The 18,505-nt window shown below is 43.3% G+C and overlaps 1 protein-coding gene across 1 annotated transcript in view; it reads left to right on the forward strand.

Annotated features, from left to right (window-relative positions):
* The window catches only part of pkd1a (polycystic kidney disease 1a), a 93,979-nt gene that overhangs the window by 42,269 nt on the left and 33,205 nt on the right, over positions 1–18,505 (forward strand). Inside the window, exons 11-24 of the mRNA XM_033623395.2 lie at positions 1,549–1,670; positions 1,768–1,918; positions 4,075–4,337; positions 4,478–4,858; positions 5,029–5,511; positions 5,682–5,813; positions 7,296–7,471; positions 8,223–8,353; positions 9,102–11,725; positions 13,431–13,628; positions 13,728–14,027; positions 14,162–14,607; positions 15,582–15,732; positions 18,181–18,333. Of these exons, the coding sequence (XP_033479286.2) occupies positions 1,549–1,670; positions 1,768–1,918; positions 4,075–4,337; positions 4,478–4,858; positions 5,029–5,511; positions 5,682–5,813; positions 7,296–7,471; positions 8,223–8,353; positions 9,102–11,725; positions 13,431–13,628; positions 13,728–14,027; positions 14,162–14,607; positions 15,582–15,732; positions 18,181–18,333 (5,711 nt within the window). The remainder of the gene's footprint in view (positions 1–1,548; positions 1,671–1,767; positions 1,919–4,074; positions 4,338–4,477; positions 4,859–5,028; positions 5,512–5,681; positions 5,814–7,295; positions 7,472–8,222; positions 8,354–9,101; positions 11,726–13,430; positions 13,629–13,727; positions 14,028–14,161; positions 14,608–15,581; positions 15,733–18,180; positions 18,334–18,505) is intronic.

The following is an 18,505-nucleotide window of genomic DNA, read 5'->3' on the forward strand; positions in this document are numbered from 1 at the left end:
GAAAGGGTCTGGGTTAGTAAAGAGGACGTTAAGTTGCATACAGGACTGACTGACATCAACGTAGCATTGGTGAAACCAACTAACCAATAACCTAACTATAAAACAATCACAACAATGAGTCAATGCACAGCATTTTATTACAGTTGACAGAGTTTAACAGTCTTGCTTAGCTTGTACACTTGTGATAATGTTCTGGCCAATTGTTGCATTACCAGTCCGTGGATAGAGGGGACTAAGAGATGCCGTGGCATGCTGCTTTTCTTAGCAAGTTGGACAAGCTTGGCTCAGAGGAAAGGGTTCCAGATGCAGTCCTTTCTGTGTGAGTGGTGCTGATCCGAGGAAATTGGTCGCTCTCCTTTGCTTGAAAAAGTTAGTTTGTAAACTTTGTCAGATAGCCTGATACCAAACCAAGAAGGTGAGGTTTGTTGGCCTGGTGACATCACGGGGTCACATGTCACTGTAACAGTAGTGCCCAGTCAAGTTTGAAAACTTGGTCCATGGGCAGGACTCTCACTGTGGTGTGACAAGTGAGGCATCCTGTGGAGATGAGTGCCTTGTATAGCACTTTTTAATTGCTTGTTTTAATAAGTGCTATATAAATAACCTTTATTATTATTATTAATCACAGGCAGTATTTTGATATCTGGTAACACATTAAATCTTAACAGCCTAACGATAGTATTAAAAATTGCAATTACACAGAAAATTATGACTTTCCACAAAACGTTGTGTTTATGGTTAAAACTAAGAGCCAATCAGCTTTTTGATCAGGTGACAGCCAGATGTTTCCCATCATCCCCTGGGTCATGCTGTCTGTGGAGAGCAGCTGCCACTAGGATCGCACAATTAATCAAAATGTTATCAAAATTTCAATACGATTGCAGTAGCTGCAATTGTATGATAAAGTTAAAATGTGTCACACCATACTGCTTTAAATGAAGCATTATGGTACTACAGAGATGCCTACAAATCATATTTCAGATGCAATGGACCATGCTTGTTTGCTTCATACCCCAGCAGAAGTCACATCATCATCTTTTTTTTTTTTTCTCGGTGAAAATGAAATTAAAAAATGACGCAAATAAATCAGATAAATGTACAGTACAGTCGTCTTTAGCAAAACCAGCACAGCCTAAAACCGTCTTCCAAACTGAGCTTAAATTAAGTGTAACAGTGTGAAATGAAGTGGTTATGTGAGGCCGTTGTTTGTGTGTGTGTGTATCTCTCTGCCTGACTGTCTAGTTGTGTATTTTCGTACAGTTTGTCTCCGACATTGTGTTTGTGTCAGTCTGCAGTGAGCCGATACATTGTGCACTGAAGTGTTCTGCCTTTAATATCTTTAACAGTAGTTTTGTTTGGTCTGTGTCCTCAGAGGTTTGTTCTCTTTCACACCTCTTCCTTTGTCTCTCTCTCAAAGCACTTTGTTAGTGAGTGGACTGCAGCCACCATTTCTTATAAATCACTTCACTACCTCTCTCCTCTTTTTAAATCCCTCAATCCTCCACTCTCTTTTGTCACCTTGGCTCCAATCTGTTTCTGCCTCTGCAGTGCGTGTTCCAGATGCAGGGATTTACACTGCGGGCATGGCTGTGTTTCCATCCCATAATCATTTGCACCGTGCCCCGATCTCTCAGCTGTCTGCCCCACAACCTTCTAGCGGCGGCATAGAGGTGAGGAGGAGTCTCGGCTTGTTTATCTAATCATCGTTTCTCCTCAAATCTTCTCCTCATCATCCTGTCTGTCTGTTGTCCTCATTTCTTTGCTCAGGTGCTGTTGTTCCCAGCTCTGAGCTTTGTTCAGGCAGGTCGTCTGTCCTCCCTAGAGTTTGTCACTCAAGAGCTCAGCTCACAAATCCACGTCCGATTCCAGACCTACAGACCTCACTGTCATTATCCCGACCTGCACCTGCTGCTGCCTGGTGAGTCAAACACAAACACGCACAACACGTAAAACCATTCGCAAGTTCCTGGTGAGTATCAGCAGGTGGTTAAACACCTATAAGCCACCTGCGCCCCCACATCTTCAGTTAGACAAACACATCCACGTAGACAAACACACACACACACACACACACACACACACACTGACCAGCCTTGTCTGAAGTTGTTAGGTGGGTAAACACAAAGTAAAGTTAGAATTGAGGCAGAAAGTAGGGCAAAAACAGGAGAGGACGAACACAAGGCCAATCAAGGTCACGTCCCCTCTGAGTGCTTCCTTCACTGTCCACACACATGACACATAACTGCAGCACTGCACAGCACAGGACACAAAAAAATTGAGATGCTTTGTTTTGTTTATTTTTGTGCATCTCCACTGAGACGAAGCAGCAGAGAAGTACAAAAGACAGACAAGTGGAAAGCGGATGCACATGAAAGATGTGAGAAACAGAAGTCTGCAGAGAGCTGCTGGTTAAAGACATGAGAGAGCATTTTCTGTGAAACTTTGATGTTGAATTTGTGAATGCAGCCTCGGAGGAGACAGTTGAGATAATGAGATAATGCAACTGGATTATTAATGACACAAAAATGACATTTGCTCTAACCTGCGCTGAGATAGATATCAGCCCAGCACACTAATTATGTTCCCATTACAAGTACCCAAACACATTCAGATTCCACAAGTGATGACTTTGGGCTTTTGTGTGATACTTGTTTGATTTCTTCTCTTTGTTCCAGTAATTCAATCTATTTATCTGCAGTTTTGCTCCATTGTGCTTGTTAGATGAGAAGTGACAGGCAAATCCTTTTTACTTTCTCCTGAAGTAAAGCCTTTCATATTAAAACAGAGGAAGTTATTATTAATCATGATATATGGAGCCCACATTCAGTGGTGCAAAATGAATTATTAGGTACTTTCACTGTTACTATTTCAGTATTTACATTTTCTGCAGCTGTATACTTGAGATTGCACACAGCCCTACATCGCGTACATGTATGACCAGCTTGTATAATGTAATGCAGTGAAAGGGAACAGGAAAGAAATAATGCTTTTTCTCTGCCTCCACACCGCTACAACCATTGTTGGAGATAATATGTCTTCAGGTTGTCCGTCCATCTGTCGAATTCTCATGAACAAATGTTCACTTGGAAATAAGGCTAAACTGAGATTTTTGTGGTCAGAGGTCAAGGTCGCTGTGATCTTGCATCCGTCTCATTCTTATGAACACGATATCTCAAGAATACCTTGAGGTAATTTCTTCAAATTTGGCAGCAGCGGTAACTTGGACTCAGCGATTATTAGGCTTTGGTGGTCAAAGGTCAAGGTCACTGTGACCTCACAAACGTCTTTTGGCCATAACTCAAGAATTCATACGCTAATTTTGTCACAATTTCACACATATCTCTAATAGGATAATATGATGAAGTGATGACACTTTATATCTAAGAGGTCAACCTCACTGTGACATCATTATGTCCTGCAGAAACACTTTTCTGGCCATTATTCAACATCGGATCTCAGGAGCAGAATGGGAGACATTTCGGATACTGAACTGGTGACACTAATCTCGGGTGTTCACCTTGAAACTGTGCTGATTTTACAGCTCTTCTGTGTTGCCGGGTAGAAGATGTGTGTGAAGAATCCATGTTTTCACAGACATGGATGTAAGCAGTACTGCAACTTGACTGGTTCCCGGAGGCATACAACATACAAAATGAAGGCAACATGGAAGTGCCAAAAACTGCAGTTCTCGAATGGCCGTGTTAAATTGCCCAGCTCCCCAGTTTACAACCTATTCTCTTTAGCTAATTTCCCACTTCATGACAGCTGTACAAGGTGTGCCTTTTTATACTCACCTGACATTTCATTAAGGATTGTAGTTAAAGTTCATGACCAATTTGAGTGACAGGCTGTCTGCAATTTGTCACTACAGTCTGTGTGTCAGATCCACCCCTCTCTTCTCCAGAGCTCCACCCTCTCATCCAAAGGTCCTATGGTCACTTCTTGCTCCAAAAAAAAACAAGATGGTGATGTCTGAAATGCTGAATTCGAGGCTTAAAAAAAAGGGGGGGAGTCCACAAACCAATAGGTGATAGCTACGTTCATTTTTTTACACAGTCTATGCTTTTGTCTCAGGTTGTGGAGGTCCAGCGTGTGCCCCAGTGGCTGTTTGTGTCCCCAATGACACCAGGAGCGATGATCCACCCTCTTGTCCCCGACTAGAGCAGTGGTGTCCCTTCCAACACCAGTGCCTTCCTCTCTCTAGTCCCTGCCAGGCATCTTCCTGTCCTAACTGCACCCAGGCTCACCGCCTGCCCTCTGGGGCACTGAGGCCCAGATACACCCTGCAGAATGAGGTGGTCTTCACTCTACCAGCAGGTCCAGCTGCACACATACTGGTGAGAAGACTTGATTTTGCCTCCAAACTTAACATTTGATGACCGCAGCTTTAAGTTGAGTGTGTTTTGAGCCATATTGGTTAAGCTGTTTTCAGTGAACATGGCCTAACTCACACCATCCTGATCTCTGTTTCTCCCAGGTACAAGAAATACTGGAGGACCTCCTGGTTTCCCGTGGCGATGTCATTGCCCTGCAGCATGATGCTGGCCCCGCTTCCCTCCTCCGCTGCCAGTCTTCCCCACACTCACCTTGGCGACAACCTGTCTTAGCCCTCAACCAGTCGGAGTGGTTCTGGATCAACAGCACCGGACAGGCAACTGACACCTCAGCTGACCATGACGCTGATCCTCTGCCTGACCCGGAGCTTGATGTGAAGGCGCTGGTGGAGGATGGTGAGGGAAGCTGGCTGGAGGATGTAGCTTGCCCCATCAGAGTGCTCTATGTGGGACACAGTCAGACTCAGCTGCAGGGAGCTCAGCTGTCTGCTGGTCTTCCCCAGCCTGGACTCTACAGCCTCCTGGTAAGACATCAAAGCTGTGTGTCAAATCCCAGCATATATCTATATTTTTACGTGTTGTTTTCCAACACAGGTTAATAAATCAACATCCATTAAGTGTTTACTGTATAAACAATATATATGTCTTTACCTCATTTTTGTCCTGTATCAGTAATTCTGTTGATAAATTCCAGGTGACTTCAGCTGAGCCATCATACCCAGCTTCAGCATCATGCCCATTGCGAGTGGTGCCTCCTCTGGGCTTGACGATCCTCCACCCCCCTCCCCAAAATGGCACCCTCTACCTGCAGCCTAATGACACCCAGCTACTGCTCCGCGTCCAGTCTCGCTACTTGACAAAGGCCTCTTGGCGTGGCAGTAATCACAGTGTGACCTTCCAGCCTGACTGTCCGGAGGAGTTCTCTTCCAACCCAGGGCTCTGTCAGCCCGGGCCAAGCTCAGGGTCAGGGGTCGAGGTTGCAGAGCCCAGCCTGTATGCGATGATGGATCTGAGCCTGCAAACAGAGGAGCAGAGGAGTCCAGTGCAGCTGGAGCTGGAGGCCAGTAATAATGTGACGGAGGCCAGCCTGTCTGTGGTTGTTCACCTGGAAGAGCCGCTCAGAGGACTTATGGTGAAGCCGCACCCTGCACACAGGGTGCTGATGGAGTCAGTGGTGGTGAGTGTGTACTTCAGTGGTAGTTGTACTAGGAATTTATATTAGATATTGACATTATGCACACTGTACTTGTAATCATCATGAATTTCTCCTCGGGGATTAATAAAGTATATAAAAATTAAATTATATGTTTTTTCATGTCTCAATATGTGTGTTTGTGTGTGTTTTAGAGCTACACAGCATCAGTGCTCGAAGGCACCAGTCCCACATTTAAATGGACAGTGGATGACAAGCCGTACTTCACCTATTACAACACTGTCCTCAACGTCATCTACCAGCATGCTGCTGTCTACAAACTCACAGTGAGTGTCTGTTCACATCCTGTTTGACTCATCCTGCCAGATTGTCCTGTCTGTTACCATCCAACGCTGGAATATTAACTATTTTAATTAAACTTATATGAGGTTTGTTATTGATATTCAGGTTATTAATGAGGCGTCCGTAAACACTGACATTATGTATGCAAAGTAAACAGCTTAAGTTGTGGTTAGACTGAGGCAACTTTTTATTTTGTGCCTCAAGTTTGGAAAGTCATCTTTAACTGGAAGGTTTAACATTAGTGATGAGACAGTTTCACAAACAGCATAAAACCTGAAGACATGGAAATTTCCATTTCTTGATAGATTTTAGATATTATTGTATTTCTGTTAATAGCATCTCTAAAAAAAATTGAATATATGATTTTGCACTAATGCAATTTTCAGTTATTAATTATGTTGAAGTGCAAAACACAAAACTTTCCATATTATCACCATTATCACCAATTTCTTCTTAAAGATCTTCCTTGAGCATGATTATTTTTCTCCGGAGACAATTTTTGTCAGTATCGATTATATAATCTACCGACTATTTTCCTCAACTAATTGTTGGTCTATAAATTTCCTTAGAAATAATGTTCACTGTTTCACAGAGCCCAATGTAGCAACTTCAGACTGCATTTTTCTGTCTGAAGTCCAATATGCCAACCAGGTTTCAATTTATTATAATTCAGAAGGATTATTTGGTTATCAAAGTGGTTGCAGATTTATTTACTATCTTACTTACTGGTTAATAGACTCATGGTTTCAGCTTAAAAAGTCTTAAAAGGCTTTGATATCCTTGCATTAATTTTCACCAAATACTATTTCAAGCTGAACTAAAAGTGAAACTTATCTGCACTCTCTTTAAAGTTAGAAGCCAATACTAAGGCTTTTAAGTGAAAATGCATGTGTTTGAGAAATACTGAGCATATGACTGGATAAGTAAGACTTGGATTATACTACACAAGTAATGAGAGAGTTTGTAAATGGATGTTTTGATTTGCTGTTGCTTGATGTGGTCCCCAATCAATCCATGAATCCATATGTCCACCTATCTGTTTGAGGCATTAGATAACATGGCGTGACTAACTGCTGTACAAATGGTCATTTTCTGTGTGAGGTATTCTTTTAAGACATGGGAAACATGATTTTTTTTATGTGTTCCACCCTAGAAAGTTTTTTTTTCAATATTTGAAGTAGATCCTCTAACTTTTTAACTTCACCAAAAAATTGTCAAAGTTGTCCCTAACACTAAATTATTGTTGTCAGTTCTTTTTTTGTTAAATTTCATTTTAAGTGATGTGAAAAAAAGGCTTAAATCTACTTGCCTCAAGCTGTAGGAACCCCGCACTAGATAGCTCAGATCATGTGTTTGCACTTCATAGCATTGTGTCACAATTAAAGTGCATGTGCTGCAGATGTGACACAAGACTTGAACTTCCTACCAGCTGTCTTCAATCGCCTGACTGGGTCTCCCTCTTCCAGGTGACAGCCATGAACCATGTCAGCAGCCTCACAGAGCACTTCAACGTGAGTGTGGACCGGCTGCAGCCCATGGCCAACCTTACAGTAAAGGGTGTGCCAGATGTGGTCCCTCAGGGCTCCACTCAGACTCTCACCACCTCTGTGCTCGTCGACATGTCTGTGGCTGCCACCTTCCGGTATGACCAGATGAGTGACAGATGGACACTGTCATAGACTGACAGACAGATAGATAGATATCTTGTGTGGTGTATTTTTTAAACTAAATATACAAAGTAGAGCTGCCTCTTTTTCTATCTGTCTCCCATTTGCTTTATTTTTAAGGCTGAGTGAAAACACAGAGCATCTGTTTGTATTTGACTGCTTCTTTCTTTTCCTTTATCTGCCTCTCTGTCTTTTCTCTTTGCTCCTTTCTCTGTTTTTGTCTTCCTGTGCGCCATAATAGCACTGCAGCAGTCATACCATGCAGAGCCTTGGATTTATAACTGTGTGGTTAGAGCAGATTGCTGACAAGAATTTTCCCTTCTGCACGGCTGTTTCCCCTGTCTTTTTTTTCTCTCCCTTTTTCTTCCACTCTTTCTCTTTTACTCTTTTTCTCTCCCTCCCTCTTTCACATTCCCACCCTCCCAACTATGGCACACTCTTTCACTTAGTTTCCCTCCACTCTCACCATTCTCGGTCCAGAGAGGCTTCCTGAGTTTTGAGTTTCCACTTCTCCTCGTCCAAAAACCCTCTATTGCCTCGTCAGAGAAGAGTCCCACTTTCCAGCTTGTGACTGTGTGTGTGTCTCTGTGTCTGTGTGTCTGTGTGTTTGTTTGTGTGTGTCTGTGTGGATGGAAATGGTTTGCAGTGCATTTATTCATCTAAGCTCCATGTATTTCTCTGAAGGTCCTCAGTTAATGGTTTCACATTGTCTCTGTTGTGCTGCAGATGGTCTTTTGGTGACGGCGGATATAAGGAATTTGAATACAAGCCTCCCTACGCCCCTTCCCTCCTCTTCCCAGACTCCCCCAATCAGGTCCTTCTAAGCAACAACGTCACCTATATTTACTCTCAGCCAGGTAAACCCTCGCCCCTCTCCCTATCAGCAATATGAACAGAGCTAATGTAGCAGCAGTTTGACTTCTGTTTTGTTTTTAGATAATGACCAGTGTTTAGAGGGTTACTTTTAAAAAGCATTCTACTACCGATTACTGAATACCTGCCTTATTTCGTATACCATTAGATTACACAGACTAAGTGACGTATTCTAAATACTTTCTATCTTCCTACGTTTGTGCTTTTTAAACAGGAAACACGTTTTATGTTGTGAAATTTACTGGAAACGACACACAATATAGCCAACAGCAAGTATTAGCAATGGTCATTAACTGGAAACTTTCAGCTTCCTTTAGCTCTCCCTCCAGCCAGCTGACATCTTATTTAGGTTTTTGCACTTAAATGAGAAGGTGGTGTGCAGAGAACTCTTCAGCAATCAGCCAGTCTTTATCCATTGCACAGCTTTTAATGCAAGTGACTGGAATAAATAGAAACAAGGTGTCCGTTAAAAGTTCAGCTCAAAAAGCTGAGCTGCGTCACTCGCAACCAGTTAGGACATTCAAATAGAAAACAATACAATTGAGCTGATGCTCGTCCCTAAGTTAGGGCATGGCGTTAGAGATTAAAAAAACTAGTAAACAAGTAATCTACTAAGACAATAACTGTAAACTGGAATACAGCTATTCATATTTTGTATTTTAAATATGTAACACTGTTACTTGTATTACCTCCTTTTCCCTCTTCCCTCCTTTCTCCCCTCTTTCTGTGCAGGAATATACACAGCGCTGGTGTCAGTGTCCAATCGATATGAGAACATCAGCCAGAGCATCAACATGAGCGTCTACAGCATCCTGACACGCGTTGACATACAAACAGAACCACAGCTCCTCCTCAAGGGCAAATCAGCTGATTTTGAGGCTCACCCCCTGCCGTCACCCTATGGCATTCACTATGATTGGCACTTTGGAGATGGCTCAGCCCTGCTACAAGGTCGCCGCGTGGTACACACCTATGCACAGAGTGGTGTCTTTAATGTCTGTGTATCGGTAAACAACACCATCAGCTCTATGGAGGCTTGTGCCGAGATGTTTGTATATGAGGAAATTGAAGATTTAACAGCTGGAAGCTCCTCTCCCACAGAGCTGCACAGTCCTACGACAGTATGGGCACGGCTTGCCTCAGGCAATAACATCACATGGACATTCTCCATGGGAGATGGGACCATCAACATAACCTCCGAACCTCAAGTGTCACACAGATATGTCAAAGAGGGCAACTACACAGTGAATGTGACGGCCTCGAATGCTGTGAGCTCTGGCTGGACAATCCTCCCAGTGCAGGTGTTTGTCTTTCAAGTTGTGAGGATGGAGCCGTCCGGGTGTGTCCAAGAGCGGACCCCTGTCAACTTTCATGCCTGGGTGTCTGGTAATGCATCGGCTCATCTTTATGAATGGTGCTTCGGGGATGGAAGGACCAATGAAACACACCACGGCAACCCCAGAGTGTCGCACACTTACTCGATAAGCGGCAATTATCACCTGTCTCTGCTGCTTTCCAGTGGTGTGAACAAAGCCCCCAAGGCCAACTTCTTCAAGTTGGTGTGTGTGCAACCAGCTTTAACCAACATCAGCCTCACCCTTGAGAAATCACACTACGCTGTTGGGGAGGAGATCCGGTTCCAGGCCAGAGCTGAGCCACAATTTAACTACAGCTATCAGTGGGACTTTGGTAGAGAGGAACACCTTGTGCCCATCAGTGGTTCTGGGAATATCGTGACAACATTTAAAAACCCAGGTCATTACAATGTGACAGTCACTGTCTTCAATAACATCTCCACCAGCAACACCAGTGTTGCGATTGAGGTTTTTATACCAGTAGGTCCGATTGTTATTCAACATAATGGCACTAAATACAACAACCTGACCCTCAGAGCACCGTACACTTTCACAACATCTTCCACGGCTTCCGATGCCACTTACATCTGGAACTTTGGAGATGGAAATGTGCTTACTGGCCAGAATATCCTCCACACCTACAACACTTCTGGAAACTACAATATCACACTGACAGCAGCCAACACAGTTAGCAGGAATCACACCTCTTTACCTGTCGCTGTGCTTGCACCAATCAGTGGACTGACCGTCAATGCCAGCTTGGTAAATGTCCCCCTCAATGCCTCAGTCCACTTTGAGGCCCATATGGACGAGGGAGATGATGTCCGGTACTCTTGGATCTTGTGTGACCGCTGCACTCCAATTCCAAGGACCAACACCATGTTTTACACCTTCCGCTCAGTCGGCACTTTTAACATCATTGTGACAGCAGAGAACGACGTGGGGACGGCACAAGCCAGTATCTTCCTGTATGTCCAGCGGGAGCTGGAGGGGCTGCAGATTTTAACAGAGGAGGACATCGGAGGAGGTGAAGGCACAGCATTGGACAGTTGCTGCTTTGCTACAAATCGTGTTCTCCACCTTCATGCAGGATTAAAGGAAGGAACAAACATGACGTTCACATGGAACCTTATCAAAGAGCCAGACAACCTCAGCTCAAGCTACAACATGAGCGGGAAGACGGTGCCAGTGAATTATTCCATTCCAGGCCCATGTGACATCTCTCTCCGGGCAGCCAACCTCCTGGGCCAGCTGTCCGTCAATAAAACCATCCTCTTCCTGGAACCAGCTGGAGGGGTGTACCTGCAGATCAGCAACAACCCAGTTGCAGTCAATGCTTCAACTAACCTGACAGTATTAAGTGCTGAAGGTACGAACCTGCAGTACCGCTGGTCTGTGAATGAGGATGTTCTGCCGTGGACAGAGCCCTGGAAGACTCACACCTTCATCAGTCCTGGCCTAAAGCTGGTTACTGTGGAGGTCTTCAATCAAGTTAGCTCAGAGGTTGTTTCAGAGATTGTCAGTGTCCAGGAAGTCATTTCTGGGCTAAATTTCACAGCTACCAATGTAACAGAGCAGGGTTACGTAGCAACAGGCGTCGTTGTCTCACTCCAGGGGGAGGCACTGAGAGGCACCAATGTGACGTGGACATGGCTGTTTAAAGGAAGAACAGAAACAGGAAGGAAAACTTCTTTGATTTTCCAGGAGCCGAAAACAGCCGTCGTTACTCTGAATGCGACCAATGACATCAGCGGTCAAGTGCTTTCCAGAGAGTTCTTTGTTCAGGACAAGATTCAGGGTTTAGAACTGAGGGCAAGTCAGAAGATTGCAGCAGTCGGCGAGAAGGTGGAGTTCACCATAACTATGGCAGCGGGCTCGGACGTTCACCTCATACTCAGCATCAGTGGAGATGCCACTGTCATACCTGAACTCAACCATACCTACATCCACACATTCAGCAGGGTGGATACGTACATGGTGAATCTCACTGCTCACAACCAGGTAAAGTCAAATTAAGATAGCATACAATAAGATAATTTGCGAGAGATAGAAGTTCTGGGCCGATACTGATGTTTTTTTGTTGTTTTTCATTATTTTGTTTTTGCTGTTGTTTATTCGAGTTTCTTGCTGCTTAACACATTATGAAAATTTTATAATTTTCTTTCGCCCAATATTCATTTTTACTGAATAGAGCTTGAATGCAGCATAATTTAACTCAGTGCAACCTTCATGAACTGCTAGTTACGACCACTGGCTGCTAACAGCTAATGTTCGCTACCTCTCCTGTTTACAATGTCGTATTATCAGGGAACAATATGGTCGGTAGTCCATATAGTGATAGTCCACTGATAGTCGGTAGTGAGTCTACGGCGTCCATGGGAAGATTTCTGTTTGTCCTAAACAGGTTGTCTATTGTCCCGAGGACAACGGCACGCTGTTAGTTTCGAGTTCTGCTTTTTAGCCTGCAAAAAATTGATGTGACACAACAACAAAAAGTGGTCACTGCCATCAGTGAATGTCATATTATGTGCCGATAGACTGATGGTCAACAAAGCTAATATTGTCTGATACCTATGTGCAGCTGATAAATCAGTGCATCCCTACATCACACAAAAAACTACCACATAAAATAAACTCCTTTGCGTCATTCATTTGCTCAGAATCTGGATGTTTTTACACTTCTATGCTGACTATCTCAGTGACAATAAAAAGAGCACATGTGGTAGCAACCTTATGGCATCACTGGGAATGTCTTCAATTCTCTGCATACTGCTCTTTACAGAGAGACCTTGACATGAGCAGAGCAAATGTAAACAGCTTCATTGAGCAAAATGTCACTTAAAGTCGATATGCAGAACGCTTTAAACAGAAAATAGAAATAAAGTTAAGATTAAATTACCACTACATTTCTGCTTTTGGTATTAAGGCTGGGGTAGGCAGTTTACTAGAAAGACAGCTCTTTCCCCTCTATCCTAAGCCCCTCTCACCAGACAAGCACAGGCATGTGCCCACGCATCATACTGTAACCTGTATGAGTAGCCTTCTAGTCATTCATTCAGTCCTTCTGATTGTGACTGTGATCCCAATGCCATTAGCTTCAGTTCTCTGACAATTACTGTGATTCAAGATTCTAGCTCTGTACATAAATATGAATTTGAATTAGCTGCAGTCATGACCCTTTGGCTCCTGTTAGCAGAAGGCTAAACTGTTGGCAACATTTTCTCTCCATCTCTGAAACGCTTCACTGATATTGACATGTTGTGTTTATTGAGACTCTCCTTTAGACTCTCTTTATGATAAGTCTGTCTTGCTTTTTTTGGGTTGCTTTGCAGTGAAGGCAGTTGTTGCCAATGCTGAAATAGTAACTTTCTCTGCAGGATTTTCTGCCATTTATTCAGACTTTCACCTTCTGAAGGGACGTGCATGTGCATCTGCATTTGTAGAACAGTCAATAGGAGCACCCACTCTCTGAAATGGCCCATGATAGGCCAAGGTTTCCCATCATAGGGATTTTCTTAAGTCTGAAAACTGAGCCAAGAGGAGGTTCCAAAGTCTGGTGTTCTCTCAGACCACTTGAATTATGCAGAGTAAAATGATGATGTAAAAAAAGCTACCTACCCCAGCTTTAACTCTGATGTCAAAGTGAGCAAGACAACTTAATCAAACTAATGCAGTGCACATATTTTGTTGCAATGTGACCATCCAGGTGAGTTTCAAGAGGCGACACCTCCAGGTGGAGGTGATGGAGCCAGTGCGTGGACTCTCCATCAATGGAACCAGCGCAGCAATCCCTGTAGGCGTGAAGCGATTGTTCGTAGCCAACATCGTGACGGGCAAACCTGTTCATTTCCTGTGGACTTTTGATCTGCACCACTCCCACAAGGCGCCGCATATGGGCAAAGAGGTCAGATTACTTAACTATGAATAATGATAATAAATAACTGAATATCACAATATGGCAAACAGATGTTAAATGGTGTCTGGATGGATTACACAACTCCAGGTTTTCTACACGCCAGAAGAACCGGGTTTATTGACAATCTACCTGAAGGCCTTCAACGCACTGCACGCTCAGAACATCACCAAGCACATCCGGGTGCAGAACCTGCTGACAGGGGCCATCCTGTATGCAGCGCCTCGGGACACTTTCATTAATAAGACAGTGACCCTGATGGCCAGTGTTACACCCCGATCCAATCCTGTGGAGTGCTTGTGGGACTTTGGTGACGGCTCTACTCAAGTTCACACAAACACCACAACTGTGGGTTATGAGTACAGTCACCCAGGACACTACCTGGTCCAAGTAAGTTTCTCTGAACTGCACTATTCCACGTACTCCATAGATCCATGATTTATTTGTTGATCTGTAAAATGTGATGTCGTATTTGAAAGCTCTCTTGTATTTTGTTTTCACCTGCATGTTTTTCTCCCTCCCAGGTTAACTGCAGTAACCTAGTGAGCTGGATCTTGGCCCAGGTGGAGGTGAACATCAGTGTATTGGAGTGTGAGGAGCCAGAAGTGCATGTGGTTCAAGCCCCCCGTCTCGCCATCTGGCGCTACCAGCCCACTCTGGTGGAGGCCAGTGTGGACCTGAAAGGCTGCCTACGCTACGGAGCTCAGTATCTCTGGCAGATACTCTCGACACCCTCCTGTGATAATGACAAAGACTCCCGTGTTGCCTCTGGGGTGGCGAATCAGCCCTCTCAGTCTGTGCTCGTCCCAGTAGTTCGCCTGCCGATGGAGGTGGATGTGCGGCGGCTGCAGCTGTCGTTACCTAAGATGACTCTGGCAGCGGGGAACTACACCCTGGTGTTTTCTCTGTCCTATGAAGGCGTGCCGCTCAGGAAGGCTGCCTGTCTGCACCTCAGTGTCATGGCTACCAGGTCAGTGGAGAAACAAATTTTGACTCTCTATCTCTCTGTGGAGTACACCCACACCCTTTATTTATTGTTCCTAATTTCCTAATTTACTCTGCAAGTGATTCACAGTTTGATGCAGTATGAAAACAACACAATTATCCACCCAAAAACTTTATATACTTTAATAACCATTTGCATATTAAATGCATACCCAGTATTCTGTTAAATTTGTGAGGAAAACTTTTTCATGCCTCCATACTGAACAAAGAATCCAAAAAAGGCGAACATTCTTCCTGATTTGGAGTAAAAGGGGTCTGTGTGCATGTGTTCAGGAAGTGCTGCGCATATGACTGAATAAATGAGACAGGGATTATACTGCACGAGTTGTTTGAGAGTTTGTAAAGAGATGTTTTGATAGTTTTGCTGCTGTTCAATATGGCCAGAGTTTACTTCAATTTATGAAGAATGTTTGCCTTTTTTGGATTCTCCATTTTCTTTACAAATCCAATGTAACATGCAGCGAGTAATTGATATACAAATGGTCATTTTGTAAGTGAAAAAGTCCTTTTTATTTGGCAGTTGCTGTCACTTTAAACAAACAGCTCCTGCCTCCTGGAGAAAGCAGTGTCCATTTAGCATAATGTAAGAAAACGTAGAGGATATCAGGAACTAAGATATAATTTACCCAGACGACCTAAACAAATCAATACAGACATGAAATAAATCTGAAAGAATATGGATTTATAACTGATAAATGGACTGTACAATGACAAGATGGCAAAGGAAAAATGGAAAACGTTTTCCAACAGGAAGTTAGATCAGCCAGTCAGGAGGTGTGCACCCTGCTCTGCGTAGGTCTGCAAAGACCATTAATCCTCACAGAAGTGGAATTCCATCTTAACTGATTTAATCTGTAGCCCAGAAACGCAATCATCAGCGAAGGTTAAGAACTTGAATTTGAATTTTCATGTTAATGTTAACCCTTTTTTTCTTGTCAGGCTGATGCCCATCATAGAAGGGGGCACCTACAGGGTATGGTCGAGGACTCAGGACCTGCAACTCAATGCAGAGCAGTCCTACGACCCCAACATGGACCCAGACAGCCAGTCACTGCTCCACTACTACTGGGAGTGTCAAAACACTTCGAAGGTAAGGGCTGGCATTAAAAAAATTCACTTTCACACATAATGTCTGGTGGTTAAATTGGCATTTTTCTGTTGGTCACACCAGCAATGACTTCAAGACTTTGCAACATTTTTAATGTATTCAAGCCCTCACCACAGATATTTGAGCCATGCCTTGATATACAAATGTAATATCTAAATTTTGTAACACATAGTGAAAAGCAGCGAAGCTGTACAAGAAATGAAAAAAATGAATATGCTCAATTTTTGAACAATCAAGACCAAGAGGCAAAAATAGCAAAATGTTACTCAGGCAGCATCTTTGTAAATGCAGAGGTGTGCACTCAAGTCACATGACTCGGGCTCGAGTCAGATTTAAGTCACAAATTTGACAATGTTAAACTCAACTCAACAAAATCAAAAAAGACTTGGAACTAGACTTGGACTATAACATCAGTCACCCATGACAATTTGGGAAGAGAAAGTTATAAACATTTTTAATTAGAGCTGTTGTTTATTAGTAAGTTATATAAAGTACATCAACACTCAGTAGAGTTCTCGCTCTCACTCTTATGCTGTATTTTCAGTATTTGGCTTGGGCCTAATGGAAATAAAATAGCCTTGAATTGTTAAACCAAACCACACTCTCAAAGATTTTATTGGCCTTTCCTAAATGGTGAATTCATAAGACAGAGTTTGGAAGACAGACTTGATCCTGCAAGGGGACGGTGGAATAATTACGTAATGGTCATCTGGTCCTGAACACTGTACTGTAGCTGCCATCAGAGAGGCTTGGCAGCATCAATGTGAAGACGAGAACTCAGTTCAGTGTGTGTGTGTGTGTGTGTGTGTAAGAGACTGTGAGTGTAAATTCATTTAGTGTTTTTCACACTCCTTCCTTGGCTGGGTGGGAACACATTCTGCCTGTGCAGCAAAAGACCACAATATAAGACCCAATGGGCTGGGTGTGTCCAGCATGAGCGTGTGTGTGTGTGTGTGTGTGTGTGTACATCTAAGCAGGCACTTAAAGGGTTATGTAACTGTTGAGAGATAAATTCAGCATTCCACAGCTGGTGCTTTGCTCCCCACCCTGACGATTACAGTACACAAAAACAACATGCGCACATAACACACTCACTCACAGCTGTGTAGCTGCAGCTGATAAAGAAAGAGAAGGACACTTGGTCTGACCCAAAAGAGTGAAAGAGTTTCATGCTCTGAAGGACTCAAAGCTGAAATGACAGGGAAAAAGAATCGACAGAAACACAGATGATGAAATGTTCTTCACTGTCCTGACCTTGGATACAATTACAATCGTAGGAGAAGACAGAGCTGGTGTAAAAATCAGAGTGGGGGGGGGGGGGGGGGGGGCGCGAATCATTCACTCTTTAGCGATGATGACTTATTTCTGTTCTTTGAAATACAATATCACAGCGTTTGTAACAGTTTTTAGTTGATGACCACCCTCTTTCATTACAAACAAGATTTAAAAGGAATACTTTGCCCACGTAATGATAGTTTGTGTATGAGGTACTCCTCCTGTGTCGCCCTGAAGAAAACTTTGATGAACAAAAAATCCAAAAATGGAGAAAATACTTGATGAATTGGAGTAAAAGGGCAACAAAACTATATCAAAACTTAATTTTACAAACTCTCACTAACTCGTGTAGTAAAATCCAAGTCTTATTTATCCAGTCGTATGCTCGGTTCTTCCCAAACAAATGCATTTTCCCTAAAACCTTACTATTTAATACACTTCTACTTGAACACGGACAAATAGGAGCACTTCCTGGCCAATTAATTAGCTAATAGGCAGGATTTCATTGGGATGAACGAGCAGGATTCAAGCCCACGCACTTGCCCAGTTCTACTACTTGTCCATGCTTGAGACTGTTGTCGTTATTAAATGTCAGCCACCCTTATTCTCCAGTTCTTCATTCACTATGGAGGCATGCAAGAAAAACAAAGCTTTCTTCATGACTTTAATATTACACAGGGCAAGTAGCCAAAGTGATACACAAATGGTCATTTTGTGGGTGAAGTATTTTTTAAGAATGAAAATTAGTAGCAATGGGATTATGGTGAATGAACGAAGGGGTTGTTTACTGACTTTTTCGTATTGACTTACTTCACTTAAAAATCAAAGAAGGTACCACTACCCCAAATTAAAAGTCAGATTAGAATCATAGTTTGCAGCCTCACGTAATATTTTGTCTGGGTGCTGCTCTTGTGGGAACATAAAATGGGAGTAATCACAAATGTATGAAGGTGCTAGGTTGTGTAGGGCTTTATAAACAAGAGGACTTAAAAATCAATTCTATGAGTCAGTTCATGAGTTGTGGGGCGATTTGATCTCCTCTGTAGTGTTAGATCTTGGCTGCAGCTCTGAAATAACCTCACTTTTCTTATAGATTTTTTAGGTTATCCAGTTAAGAGATGATTGTAAAGCAACTTTGCCCAATGTCACTTGCAGGGCGCAGAGCACTGCTCCACTCTGAACTTCGGACTGGGCACCAGCGATCCGGTGTTGGGGATCTCCGGCTCCGAGCTGGAGGCCGGCGTCAACTACACTTTCAAACTGACCATCAGTAAAGACGGCATGCCACCAGAGTCCACCACGCAGACTGTAAGTGCACGCATTCTTCTACACAGCTGAACACATGCATGCTTTAAGTTGGTGGTCAGGTTCCCTACAGCGGATCACAAGATTAATCTGAGGTCTTTTTCCTTCTGACGTTTCTTGGTAGTTATTGGCCTTGGCTGTTTTATCGGTTTAACTCTAATATACAAACCTTAAA

This window comes from Epinephelus lanceolatus, chromosome 3 (genome assembly GCF_041903045.1).
Source record: "Epinephelus lanceolatus isolate andai-2023 chromosome 3, ASM4190304v1, whole genome shotgun sequence".
Classification (NCBI taxonomy): domain Eukaryota; kingdom Metazoa; phylum Chordata; class Actinopteri; order Perciformes; family Serranidae; genus Epinephelus; species Epinephelus lanceolatus.